Source organism: Lagopus leucura, unplaced genomic scaffold, assembly GCF_019238085.1.
Source record: "Lagopus leucura isolate 7727_CA_CO unplaced genomic scaffold, USGS_WTPT01 Super-Scaffold_100008, whole genome shotgun sequence".
NCBI lineage: Eukaryota > Metazoa > Chordata > Aves > Galliformes > Phasianidae > Lagopus > Lagopus leucura.
The window spans coordinates 28,918,725-28,933,489 of NW_024962265.1; the positions used below are offsets into that span (position 1 = coordinate 28,918,725).

The 14,765-nt window shown below is 37.1% G+C and overlaps 1 protein-coding gene across 3 annotated transcripts in view; it reads left to right on the forward strand.

Annotated features, from left to right (window-relative positions):
- The window catches only part of TMEM117 (transmembrane protein 117), a 194,150-nt gene extending 179,385 nt beyond the window's left edge, over positions 1–14,765 (forward strand). For all 3 annotated transcript variants that reach the window (XM_042872858.1, XM_042872859.1, XM_042872860.1), the window contains 2 exons: positions 4,777–4,906; positions 12,667–14,765. In XM_042872858.1, coding sequence (XP_042728792.1) covers positions 4,777–4,906; positions 12,667–13,307 — 771 coding nt within the window. In that variant the 3' untranslated portion in view covers positions 13,308–14,765. The remainder of the gene's footprint in view (positions 1–4,776; positions 4,907–12,666) is intronic.

Here is a 14,765-nt window from a genome sequence, read left to right on the forward strand (position 1 = left end):
AGATGCAAAGATACCTGAAAACATAAAGCCTCCAACCTGATAAGTTAAAAGGATTTTTATAAATTAAATAAAAATTGCTATTGGCAGTTTCTGGAACAAACACAAATATGCACATTCATATGTACATTTCCTGAATTCTTTCCTTCTGTTTTTTTGTTTATTTATTCAAAAGGGTTTAAAGTGCAAATGTGTTCCTGGTATTAAATACAGTACATATCTTTACTACTTAAAGCAGAAATACTCAGTGTGCATTTGTCCTCTTTCATGATTACATCTGAACAGTGTTTATATTATTTTAGCATTATTTTGTAGTTACTGTGTACTGATTATCCTCTGAGCTACACAGAGGCAAGAGGCAAGATGAAAGCATGGCACATTTGGCTGCCATTAATCATTACCAGCTTTTAATTCCAGCCCCACCTTCTCTGCTGCAGTTTCCCTATTCCTTGGTGGAGAAGTGCTGGATGCTGAGGAACGTGGGATCGTGTGTGTATGAAGCATGGGGCACTGGGGGCCAGGATGGAGCTTCTCCTGCCATTTATTTTTCCCAAATGATGGCAGAGAATGGCCAGATTTTATCATAAAGTCTGGCTTTGATGCTCAGCTACCATTGCTATTATATCTTTACTTGAAGAGATACCAAGTCAGTGCCTCCAGTTGCACTGCAGTACCTTAAACCAGTACCTGGCATTGTGGCAGAGAGTGTATGCATTTGTTTGTGTTAGAGATTGGAAGCAAAGGCAAGAAAATCAAAATATCATGGCTTCCTTTGCAGCATCTGTTTTTATTGCTGTGCCTGTGGATTTAATGAATTAAGTCATGGAAATCAGAGGTGCTCTCTTTGCCCACAGCAGCACTAGGATGAACACCTCAGTGATCTTAAATTTATCCTCTGGCTGCCCTTTTCTCATGACTGCAGAGTGAAATGAGGTAATAACCTCATTTGATTTGCACATCCCACAAAACTTGCCAGTGAGGCTGGAGACCTCTGTACAGCTGATTTAAGTCTCGTGGTGCTGGGTTGGCTTTTTCTTCACAGACTGCATAGAGGTATTCTGCAGACCTCCAGGTTAGAAAATGCAGAAGTAGGTGAATGTGAGAAACATGAGGCTGACAAATTTAAAGAAAGAGAGAGAGAAACGTAGTTCATGCAGTATGAGAGGAACAAACGTGAGTGACCAGTATATCTACACAAATTTATTTTTCAAACAATGCAAGTGGAGATATGGTCTAAATGAGGTATTTTGGGCACAGTTTCCAATAAGATCATAGATACAGCAAAATACAGACACCTTATTGGTGAGGACTAAAGATGATCAAGTAAATTTCATTTAATTATAAGCTGAGAACTTAAAGAACATGGCATATGTCAATCATGTCTCACGGGTGAGCACAAATTGGTAGCACAGACAGAAATCAGATCCCATGCAGAGAAAATACCATGTGTGAAGGTATGACATAGAACTAGGCTGTATTTTAAGGGGGGAAGCATTTAGATTTTGGAGTTGCACATTCAAGCTGTTAGTGTACCTATTAGGAAATGATGCGGATGATTCCCACCAGGCATCTGGAATTTCTTAGAAAACTGTTTTTCTGGGTTTATTCAAGTCAAGTTGTCTTTTATTGGTTAGTGAAGAAGAAATTAAAAAAAGATAGCAGAGTCAGAAGACTTTGGACAACAGTTTCTTGGAGTCAAGACAGCAAAATGCTTTGTTAGTTTGGATTTGTCAACCTGATACTGACATTGGCTAAGAAAGTTGATAGTCATCAGCTTTTCTCCTTGATAATAATGCACTCATATTTGCAGGTGATGTATGTGCATTCTTACTTATCAAATCTATGAGCCAAATAGAGCTCCAAAGGCCATTTGATTTAGTAAACTGAAGTTTCATTCTTCTGAGTGCAGTCACAGACTGTAGTGACCTTCATTGAAGTCAATAGGCGTAACTCATTATTTTAGTTGCTTTTGTTGTTGTTTTTCATATTACTTTCAGATACATTTCCTTGAGTTTTCTTTTATTTTATTATTGTTATTTTACATTTTATTTCTTTGTTTCTTCTTGTTTTGAGCGGGTTTTATAATCGGTCTGTGAGAAGCTTTACACTCAAACTTTATTTATGGCCATAGAAGAAGCGTACCTTCTACGTATAGCCAAGATTTTATTAGTAGCATCCTTTAAATTTTAACAATGTAATCCAATAACTATTATTAGTTGACTTCTAATTCTTACAAAAAATGTTTCAGTAGTAGTACTAATGTTAAAATTGTTCTATGCACGCTTCTTAGTTTCTACCACTTTTCACGGTGTTTTGTTCACCATCTGTTGCTCCTGCAGGCCCTGAGGCCAGTGCTTTCAGGCTGGTGGAGGTTGGGGAGCATTCCAGCATGTCATTGACATCTGGAGCCTTTCCCTGGGATGGATATGATTTTTGTGTTAATGGTTTATTTTTCCTCACTCTGGGATCCACTTGGAGTCATTTCATGCTTGCTAATACAATTTTAGACTTTGCTTTTTCTTCACTGGTCTGAAGATCCAGGTTATGACAAAATTTACCATACACAGTTGCTTTCATGTCTGTTAGATGCTATTTCTTTGTTCTGTTTTTACACTTAAAAGATCCAGGTCTAGATTTCTTTAGCATAGCAAGGTCAGTTGTTCATAACCATGGGGTCTCTAATGCCAGTGTCCATCTTTATCACCTACACCTGTACCTCTCTGCACTGAAGCTGCAAAGCTGGCAAAGCTGTGGGCTGTCATCACCAATGGAAACCACATATTATGGGGCAACAGGATAACAGAGGTGATGACAATTCCAGTATGATTTGCACAGTATGAAGTATATATACAGAAAATGTGAACCACTGTACCATGGGAAAGGTACCTGTAATAGGGAGTATCAAATATGTATTTTTCTAATGGGCTTTTCAATCACCTTCTTTTTATAATGTAAATGGGAGCAGGCTGTTGGGGTTGGATCTCTGTTTTCATTTGTTTTAGGAAATGTTTTCCAGATTCAGTAATGGATTGCCAAAACAGATAATTTGGTATGTTCCAAATTTGGCAGAGCTGACATTCTAGTCACTGATTATTAATATCATCAACAAAATATGGGTGCAAAAACACAGTCCAATACAAAATTGTGTCTAATGGAATTTTATCTGAAATTCAGCAAAAAGCAGTAGGAGCACTGGGGCAAGGCAAGGCAAGATTTGTAATTGTGTGCTGAATTATTTCTAGTTCCCCATTTGTGTTTTCTTCAAGAATATGTAATGGGTTTTTTTCTCCCTATTTATTCCTATTTTTTCCTGGATGAGAATATGTTTGAGTTACCCTGAGATATGAGTCCAGAAATGTGTATGATACCATGAACTGAGGGTGCACATCCATAAAATATTAATCTTTGGACACTTACTGAATGTCTCCCAAATCTAAGGGGATGTTTGCAGATTGTGCAGCAGGGCTGCTATTACCATACCTGATGACCAGAAGAGAATGCTTTGCATTTGTGGTAAGGGAAGATGAGAACATCCTTATTTTCTCTTGTCTTCTGCATCTGTAAATTGGCACTTTCTCTATCACTCTAGACACTGAGAACCAGGTACAGCAGCTCAGGGCTTCTTCTCAAGTATACTCATGTTAACCCATTTAGCTCAGTATCAGAGTATGTTAGCACAAACCAGCCTCTGTTAGTGTTTGAGCCATGATAAATTTCCTGCTGGTAAATCCCACTCTTTTCATTTCCCTTCCACCATTGAGAATGTTGGAGCTGTTCAGCAGCTCTTGCATGTTAAGTCATATGCAAAGGAAGCAGGAACTATTTACAGAGCTCCTTCCATTTCAGATTCCTTTTTCTTACTGTCAGTAATTCAAGTGTGGGTTGCACTAACTGTGGGATACAAATCCAGGTGCACGTATGGGAACAGGGCCAGTATGTTTTTAACAGCCTGCAGCACACTGGATAACCACCCAGCAGTAATTATACTGACTCCAGCAATATTGCTGGACTTTTAAGTTTTGGCTGTAATGAACCATGCTATTATACCCATTTTCAAGTGATCAGCGGTGGGTACAGATAACCAAATGAAAAATTCCTCTAAATGCAGCTCCTCCTCAGCTCAGTTATCACATGCCACAAAATATGCATAATAATAGGTAAGAGCTTCCACATTTCCAGCATTACTTTGTCAGCTGAAATATATCAGCAGAGAAAACTGCTTGGATTGATTCAGGCAGATTATGCTGAAGAAACTTCAGTTGCAGAGAATGTTTATTTAGATGTATTATGAGCAGATGCTGAAAACACCCCATAAGTTGAGCGAGTTGCAGGTATAAAGACTTGAGGGGCCAGACCTTCTCTGCCAATTTCTTACCTGTAAACTGTTTGCCAGATTAGGAACAGAAGTTGTAACTTTTATTGCAGGGGTGCTGTAATTAGTTACATCATGAAACAGTTCTTTTTACACAGTGCAATATACAGGTGCTCATATACTTGGACAATTTTATGCTGTCAGCCAGTGCAGTGGGCTCATTATTATCGTTCTGAAGTGAACTTTTAAACATGTAATTACATGGAGCTGAAGTAAAAATCATACTGTAATAGTTAGTATAAACAAGATACTCAATTTCTAGTGGTTCCATAAAACTTATAGTGGGAAAAGTCAATAATGGGAGGCTTAAAAATAGAACCATGCCCTTTTGATAATCTAAGCCACTCTAAAGGGCAAAATATACTGTGAAATCTTATATTTAGGGTATTGCTTTTCTTTTTAAACAGGACTGGGAGTTCCCACATTTTATGGGTGATGTTGAAGTGAATCTTCCAGGCTTGCCATCTGCACACATGCAGTTCAAAGTACCTTATTTCCAGAAGATCTTAAAAGAGGAGTATCACATTCATATAACAGGTATGTAACCACACAGACTGTGATACAGGCACATGTTGAACTGCTTCTGTGTAGGAAATGAATGCTAGCATGTCTTTTGCCACATATTTTCTTTGTTCTCCCCATCTCCCGAGGTGATTGCTGTTTTTCTATCTGTTTAACTCTCCCTATCAGTACCATCCATATATAAGCCTCTCAGGGAAATGAGGAATCTCTATCTTACAAATCAAAAAGACCTGCTGTTTGTCATGGATTTCAGCAACTTCTTGTGACACTAAGTAATACCTAGTGTAGCTTCAGAAATCTTTTATCTAAAATTACTCTCCAGGGGAATTAGCTGCTTATTTCATTTAAAATCTCTTATGCTTTCAGATGCCTTTGCTGTGATTTATGCTAATGTCTTTTCATAACTTCGGTCATTCTCATCTGGCAAAGGCCACTCACAGCCATACTTCCATCACTCATCTAACCAAAAGCAGGCAGTTAAATAACTTCAAATAAAATAGAGTCACAGTTATTCAAATGGATGGCACATACAGATAAAAGCACCCAGTCCTTACATACTATGAGACAGTGTTTGAATAACAGTAGAGAATGAAAAAGAGAGGAAGGTTAAATAGAGATAAATATTTTGCTTTTACTTTCAAGCTGTGCAAAACAATGTGGTGGCAAGAGAGAAGTAAATAGTACTGTATAGCAAAAGAATGCAAATGTGAATTGACAGAAGTCTTTAGCTGCTAATATAAACAATCACAGCACATGACAGTGTACAGGAATAGGATATAGACAGCATCCAAAGATACAGCCATATGAAATTCCTGCAGAGCAGGGACAAAAGGAGTATTCAGACATCATACAAAGACATGGGCAACAGTTATCAGGTGAGCCCTAAGCCTACCAGGCATCTAAAGACAGGGAAGGAAAATGTGCCAAGCAAGAAAGAATGAGGAACTGGGACTCACTGGAGATAGGCTGAATGAAGAGAAGGCATTTTCAGAAGAGATAATAGAAATTGGAGTGATCAGGTTGGAAACCAGAAAAAAAATAAAATAAAATGAGTGCAAAAGTTACCTGCAGGCTGTTGAGTAAAAGGAGGCAGTTGGGTCAGAAAGAAAGTAGAGATAGAGAGATGGAAAGTTTTTTCAAACTGTATGTAGGTTCCTGTTGGAGTACTGATAGGAAATAGACAGTAGGCCACAGGAAATGAGTTTGGGATACTCTAAATGAGATGGTTTGGGATCAGGAGCAGGATGAGGTGGAACAGCTAAATGATGTCATGGTCAGTGACAGCAGATACAGAATGAGAAGAGATCTGACGAAGAACACGTTTTTCTCTCTGAAGTGAGAAAAGTCTTGGATAAAAAGGGAAACAAAGAGAGCAAAAACAGAGTATAAGAATCAAGTATCTGACATGAATGGGCATGAAATTCAGACCTCGTGGAAAAGAGGGTTTAATTCTGTTTCTCAGGTCTAGAGCATGAATTTGAAGAGACCCAATTCTATGAGGATTCCAGATGCCCTGCAGTTATTCCATGGAATAAAGAGCAGTAGTGAAATGGGTGTACATAGTAGCTTGAACAAGGACTGAGTAATGATTGGGTGAGCTGTACCATTAGATACAGGAACTTAGGATATAATTAATGTAAATGAAAAACAGTGGGTGGTAGAAGAGGGACTGAAGAGTGAAGAACAGTTTTGCATTGCAGAAGAGTCAAGGATATTGATAAACAGAGAAGAGCTAGAAATAAGCAACAGCAAAGAACATAAATTATCAAAAATACAACTGCTGGCAGTGCTACTGTTTAAAAACAAATCACATAAGATTGATGTTTGTACACTGTAGAATCTTCTGCAGAGAGGACTGGAGGTCTTTCTGATTTTCTGGCAAGAAAGCATTCTTTTAATGAGGATGAGCTAATGAATAGGGGCTGAGGAATATTTTTCCCTGCTCAGCATTAACAAGATCCATTTATTAGATTCACTAGACAAATCAATCCATTTGACTGCACATCACGTACTCTGTCTACTGAGTGCCTGTTTTATCTCAGTGCTGCACCACCCTTTAGGATATCTAATAAACAGCCATAACACATGGCACAGGAATCTCCCTTTGGGTAAGTTTTGCTTGAACCATCTGTTCTTGCCATCAGTTCTTAGGTTAGGTTAGGGTATCATCTTGGATCATTTTCAAACTGTAGTTCTTGTGTGGATGTGTAGATTCTTCTAATTTTCTACTTAAATCAAGTAACTAATAAAAGAAGGAAAAAACTGGTTCTTTATATATATTTAACAAGATGAATGTAATAAAATCTAAAATGAGGGTAGAAAGTGAAAGAAACTGCAGCAGATGACGTGTAGGTAGGGTATTGATAATGGAGGGAATGTAAAGCCCTGTGAAAACCTTATTTGTTTAAGCCTTGTTTAATTCATGGGATCCACAGTGTTAAACTTAACTGTGTAACTTTTTTTTTATGTTACAAGCAGGAAAAAAAAAAGAGCCCAAATATCATTTATTTTTGTACTTGCTATTGTGATAAGGTCAAGTTGTAAAACCATAATCTATGCCCCAATGTCCAGAAACTGAAAATCCATTTCTACTAGTAGTGAGAAAAAAAACCTCATGGCTGAAATATCATTTCCCATCTTTTTCCTTGCAAATATTATTCATAGTTTTATGTATTTGGTCACTCTTGACTGATACAAACAAGAGCAGCCCCTGGACTCCCCTGAGCAACCCTATTCAGTGCTGGGTTGCTCTAATGAGCAATGGTCCCACAAAGAATCAGTTATAAGTGTAGAGACATGCAGAGAAGTAAATGACATTAAACCACCTTTCTGTTGCTGCGTGCTTAATGACTTGGTATATGGTCTGTACAGAGAAAGGATTTCACAGTTTTGTGATCTGCGTTGCCAGCTCTCCTGATTTTCTTGCAAGTCTTTTAAAATAGGTGACTACTAATGTGTTTTTTTGTTTTGGTTTGGTGTGGGTTTTTTTTTGTTTAATCTTGAAGTCTTCTCTCCTATATTCTGCACCTGTGTGAGAACATCTACTTTCATATTTTTAAAAATGTACCTCATGATGGCAGAGAGAAAAAATGTTGCTTCTACATAGGTCCTTGTCTCAAAAAGCAGATAAATGAAGGAGTATTGAGTGCATTATTTTTCACTTATCTATCTACTTTGAACAGGGAGCATGCTTTCTTAGGCCTGACTTATGATTTCTGAATGTTTTAAACTGGCAGTTATGTTAACATCTGCAGCCTGTTGCTTACATGCTTCACTGTAATTTTAAATTTACTATCAAAAGCCTATCTCAGTTTTATTGGTAACTTAGTACCTCATTTTGCCCACATTTATTTGCATCTAGGAACTCCTAGCAAGTATCTACTCAGTATTAAACATTTTTATCCTGTTTTGATAGATGCTTTTATCTATGAACATAAAAAATATCTTGAATTCCTGCATTTGCTTAACTCATCTGGATTTCCCTTGATAGATGGTTCACTATAGTGTGTATGTTTTCCTTCCTGGCTGTTGTTTATGAAAATACATAATCTAGCCTAGTTTCTGTAGTACCCAGGGAAATTTGTAATACTTTAAAGAAAATTTTGTTACTTCTGACTATTTTATTGTTGAAAGGCTCTTGGGGGCCAGGCCGGTGACATCTAATGGCACAGATCCAAGAGAATTGGCTGTATAGTTTCAAATAAGTTCCAAATGAGGAATGTTAAGGTTTAGGTATGAAAACAGGTAGGGGAATTTTTCTAGCTGTTTGTGTATTTCTGAGTTCTAATCTAGACGTGTTCTTCCACCCAAAGGAGAAATTGTCATCTTCATGATTGGCAAGTACCTGGTATGGCTGGCTTGTGGAGTTAAACCAAAAGAATGACTAGATCCAGGCCAAGCATCACCTACACAGATATGCCTGAAGGAGTCCGAGGGCAAAAATAGAAAGGTTAGAGGTAAAAACAAAGCTGTCCATGCACATAGACATTAAAAGATCTCAGAGGATTTGCTGCTTAGTTCAGCTGTGAGTGGTCTGCATGGATGTATCTAGCCAATAGCACTGATATGACAGAAGAGATGAAGAATGTTTCTAAGATATCTGTATGTTTTACAGAAGTGTCTGGATGTTTTTAGACACAAAATGCAATTGAGATAAGAATCTGAAGACAACATTTTCTACATAAGCCTCTAGCTGTGGTTGCACAGCATGTGGTCAATTGAATCTAGCCTTAATAAGTGTGATTTTCATATCTCCTCTTGACCTCTAAAGAGCTCCTGAGGACTAGTTTCTACACTAGAATTCTGTTTTTAGGACATGACTACTCCATTACACAGTGGACTTACTTACAAAAATAAAAATACTCCATTATCAGAAGCTGTTTGGGAGCATTTAGACCTGCAGGATCTTCCTGCCACAGTTGCCTGGTAAATCAATTGCACGTGATGTTGTGGACTGGTTCCTTAACCACTTGTAGAATTTTTGAGCCTCTTTAAGAAAAAGAGCACTGCCCAAATGTTTTGTTCAGCTGGCAGAAATGTGTGACCCTTCAGATGTCATGTGTAACAGATAAGGACTTCAACTCTGTAAATGATGCTTGTGAACCAGGTGTGTTTTAAGTAGTGCATGGCTGAATGATACCCAGTTTTGTCACCTGATTTTCTTCATTGTAACTCCACTGAGGAGTCTGGGTATAGTCCTCATTTTGCTGAAATACTTGACTGGCCTTGTGGTCTTGACATCTGCATCCTTCCAACTCAATTTGTCTATGGAAAATCTGTCTGATTGAAGAAGAGCTAGACAGTGCCAGGTGTATGCAAATATTCTTGGATGCACAGACCTCCCTAGAGCTGATCCTACAGAAGTTGGCTAGGAGACAAATTAAATGACTTCATTACATGGGACTCTGTTTTCCCTTCCAATTTTTATTTGGGAATTTGAAACATTGCAAAATTAATTATATTACGGTTTTTTAGTGGGTTTGATTTTTGTTGGATTTTGTTTTTGTTTTTGTTTTTTGTTTGGGTTTGTTTGTTTGTTTTAAAGAAAAAAATTTATAAAGATTTAAAGATTTTTTAAAGAAAAACTTTATAATATATTTATCCCAACTCTGCAAACTGAGAGGCTTGAGACTATCACAAGATGCAAGGTCAGGAGTAACTCCTAACTTACAAAGTTCATTTCCTGTATGAGCTTGACATGTGATTTAAAGTTTGCTATAAACAACATTATGCTAAAATTGAGCGGCAATAGACAGTGATTTTATATACATTTTTGTACAGAGATTATAGTTGTATATAAAGCTAAAGCTTGGTTAGTATCTTCAATCTCAAAAAACAAAATGTCATATGGAATTATCATTAGAGAGATGTTTGTGAGAGGAGACTGTCAGACCTGCTGGGTCAGACCTGCTTCAATACATTTTTTACTCATCTAGAAGAATTGCTTAGTAAACTGGACTTACTTGTCTATCATTCCTGCTAATGCAGCTAAGTAAAGTACACATCTTGGAAGAGGGATGAACAGCAGAGGACAGTGTATTCTAGAGGAAGGTAAATACTTTCTGTAAGTAACCAAGACAGCACTAACTCCTATTTTGTGTCACAGCAGATTAACACAGCCCTTGGCTACAGGGAATATGGAGTAGGAATTGAAAGATATCGTTGTGTTCATATGCTTGTAGTTAGACTGTTACAGAATTTAGTTCTGGTGTCAACAGTTTTCAAAGGAAAAATCATTGAACTCATATATCATGGCAGTGAAGCAGAGAATGTAAAAATAGTCTAGAGGTCAGAAATTAAAGGAGTAGGTCCAATGGAAAACAGAGAGATGTCAGGCAGCCAGCTGGCTCTTAGGCATAATGGACATGACTCAGGTAAGTGGAATTTTTGCATGTAAGCTGATTGTCCAAGCACCATTTACAAGCAGTAATACAACTGATACACTCAGGGAAACTTCAGGCTGTGTTTCTGTCTACCTTACTGTATCTGGGGGCTGAGTGAGGAAGTTTCAAGTTTCATACTTTTAATTAAACAAGGAGGAATTGAACATCTCTTTCATATCAGGTGAGTACTCTAATTCTTGGTATGAGGGTTGGAACCTTTTTTAAACATATCCAACACAGAAGATTCACGGTGGTGTAATCATAGTGTAAGAGAGGTTCTACATGAGGCCTGAGACCAAGCACCTGGCAAACTCTATTCAGCATTTTCAGTATTTTCTACTAGTTTCTTAGGTGACTCCATCATCAGGCTGCTATCTTGAGTCTTACTGCTCAGGTATTTTATTCATTCATTTTATACACATTGTACTTAGAGCAACACGATCACAGGTGAGAACTGTGAAATCCACTGGGTGCCATCAAGCCTAAAGTTGTGGTAGCTCACATCTCAGTATTAAAACATGTAAGTTCCCTTTGTCATTCATACCTGAAGTTTGTAATAAAGATTATAGCAGTATCATTTGGCCTTGATAAAGCTCATCTCAGTAATTTCTCCAATTCATTACACTTCCTGTTTTGATCTTTTAGTTGCCAGTTTTTTCCTTTCATGTTTTCACTGTTGCCATATCTGTCGGATGGAAGGAGCAGTCCTGGCCCAACATGAATGTTTTCACTTCCTGTCATCCACTTCCCACAGTCTAGCAGTCTCTGGAAACATTCATTTTCTTTTTCACTTGAAACATAGTTAAATATGGTTGTAGCATAAATGGTTTCATTCATCGTCAGTAGAGGCATTCCTCCCCAAATGTCCTTCCACATAATGCTGTCATGTCAGTCGTAAATTCTCCATCATAATACAGCTTTGATGTATGTAGTTTTGCTAGATTCTTGGGTGGTGCCAGTCATTACTGCATAGATATGATCTTAACATATGTTCAGCTAAACGTGAACGAAATGCCTTATGAAAATTATGTAATTTTTTTGTGTGTGTTTTCATAGAATAATTTGGCTTAGAAGGAATGCCTGGAGGTCATCTGTTCCAATATTCTGCTTAAAGCAGGGATAACTTTGCTATTGCATAAATTTACCTTTTATATATTTTGGATGCCTAAAGGAGGCATGCAAAAGAGTAGTTTTAAATGATAGACAGAGAAAGCATTCTTCCTCCAGTATTCAGGGACTTAATGTTAGACTATGAGTCACTCCTTGGAGGAGTTTTTCACTACGTATAGCTCAGGAAAGCTAAGCTGACTAACCTTCCAGTGTTAAAATCAGTCCTCACTTTTTCTTAAGGGAGTAATATCTCTAAATCTTCACTTATCCAATTGCATCACCTGTGAACATTTGGACACCATGGTTGGTATATTAAACAATATCTGTATGTGCTTAAAATGTAAATGCTTATAAAATCCCAGAAGAGTCTCATTCCAGTCATTAGTGGCATACAGATATTTCTATTAAATATAGCCTTTTCAAGGAGAATTTCCATGTCAATATTTTCAAAGTCCTGAAATTAATGTTTTTTATGTGTATTGATCTATACCACATCAGGTAATTATCTAATCAGCAGATCACCTACTAACTGCAATGTGAATTCAATTGATATACTGCTGTGCTTGCATTACAAAATTATTTTATTATGTGCCCAGACCTAAACTGTAAAATACTAAAGGATATTCAGCACAAAGTTGATTACAGTGAGAATATTATTACAACTTTGCTTTACAGATTTATTACAAAAGGATTTTTGCTTTTAGTTGATTTTACATATGAATGCACGTGTTCTGCTTCTAAAATGGATATATCAAATAACAGATCTTTCTTTTCTCCAAACAGGCAAATGGTTTAACTATGGGATTATCTTTCTTGTTTTAATCTTGGATCTAAATATGTGGAAGAACCAAATATTTTACAAACCTCACGAATATGGTCAATATATCGGTCCTGGACAGAAGATCTACACCGTGAAGGACTCAGAAAGCTTGAAAGATCTTAACAGAACTAAGTTGTCTTGGGAATGGAGATCCAATAACACTAACCCGTTGACCAACCGGACCTATGCTGAAGGAGACATGTTCTTGCACAGCAGATACATAGGCTCTAGCCTTGATGTCAAATGCCTGGCTTTTATTCCAAGTTTACTGGCTTTTGCTTTGTTTGGTTTCTTCATCTGGTTCTTTGGGCGATTTCAAAAAACTGACCAAGGCATGGAGAATTTAGACAAATCATACACAAGAATGAAACGAAAGTCACCGTCAGATATGGGAATGACACGAGAAAATACACAGGTGTTAGTAGAAGAACCATTAAGTTTTCAAGAACCACATCTGGTATCCATAAAATCAGACTTAAGTGAAATAGTTTTTAATTCTTCTCTCCTAACTTCTGAAAACTTGAACGCACAGTTGAGTGAACAAGATAGCCCCTTACAACCAGTACCAGAGTCCGCTGTCCCTAAGAGTAACCCTACAACATAGAGTCAAATACCCAGGAAAATCAGTTTAAATAAGCAGTTGCTGTCAGAGTTCAGTTTTACCTTTTGTAAGTTAAGATTTACATAGTGTTTAGAATAAGAAACTCAGTCTATACCAAACGGTGCTCAGCATGCTTTTTCTAGGGTTTTTTTTTTTAATTTGTATTAGAGTACGTGCCTACTGTATATCTAACATTCCTTTATAGATTGCTTCCCAAAATTGCACAAGCTATTTATTAATACATTACCTTAAGTGTACAATAGTGTATTAGATGATTACTTGCAGGTATAAAATTCTACCATGGTGGTGCCTTGAGACATTAAACTGTTTTTTAACTCAACACCAGATGTATAGCACAGTTATTCTGATCTGTTTTGGAGTGCTTTTTGTATATGGTTATTTTCAGAATCATTTCATGTCTTAACAGAGGAGATAAACACAGTTATTCCTTGAGGAGATTTTCAGTTAGAACATCACAACTTGACTTTGTTATTTACTCATCTGTGGAGCCAGTGACTTTGATGACCGGACTGCAGAGAAGCATGTTGATTACCTTTTAATTTACGCTGGCTAGCTGCCAAACACAAATACAGATTCATTATGTGGTAAACAGTAGAGCAATAATACAGCATGGGTCACTACTTACAAAAATATGACTTTCTCCATCAGTAACAGCAATTAGGTGATAATGCCTAATTATATTTTTCATAATTAAAGATAAACTGCTCCTTGATTAAAAATTCTGCCCTTCACCTTTCAGAAACAGAGGTGAAAATACATGGTTGAAGCAACTTTTTCCATCATCACACCAAACCTATGTCACATCAAAAAGCCAATGGACTGATTACAGTAAAGGACGCAGAGCCCATTAAATCCTGTATTTGTATGGTTCGGGGCACGTATGGTGAAACAGGCCAGAGAAATGCACCACACATAGACACTCTGAACACAGTGAAGAAGTGTTTAGGAGTTTCAATTAAACTAGATTAATACTTGAGTTGTTTTGTACACTTTTCTTTCTTCATTCACTATCCATGAGTAAATGTAATGTGGAATCAGAAACGTGCTGAAGTATTTATTTTGAAGTATTTATTTTGGAAGGGGACTTTGGAATTCTTTGCTGTACGATCAAACTGTACACATTAGAGAGCCTGTGTATCTAAAACATCAGAAAGACTGTGATTTGCCTCTAATTCAATTCTATAAATTGTTGTTACAAGTTACTAAATAATAAGTAATTTTTAAGTCTGAGCTATTTCCCTGTCATTAACTTGCCGTGTTTTGTCTCTGTGACATTTTTACCTCCGTTGTTTTGATCTATCTGCTTTTAAGTTTTTGGAATGCTGAATTTAGTATGCACAATAGGACTATGCATTTATTAACTGTCACTTGAGAGCCAATTCTAATAAATATAATTAGACTATTGTTTATTATGAGGCAGGGGCATATTAAAAAACTAAC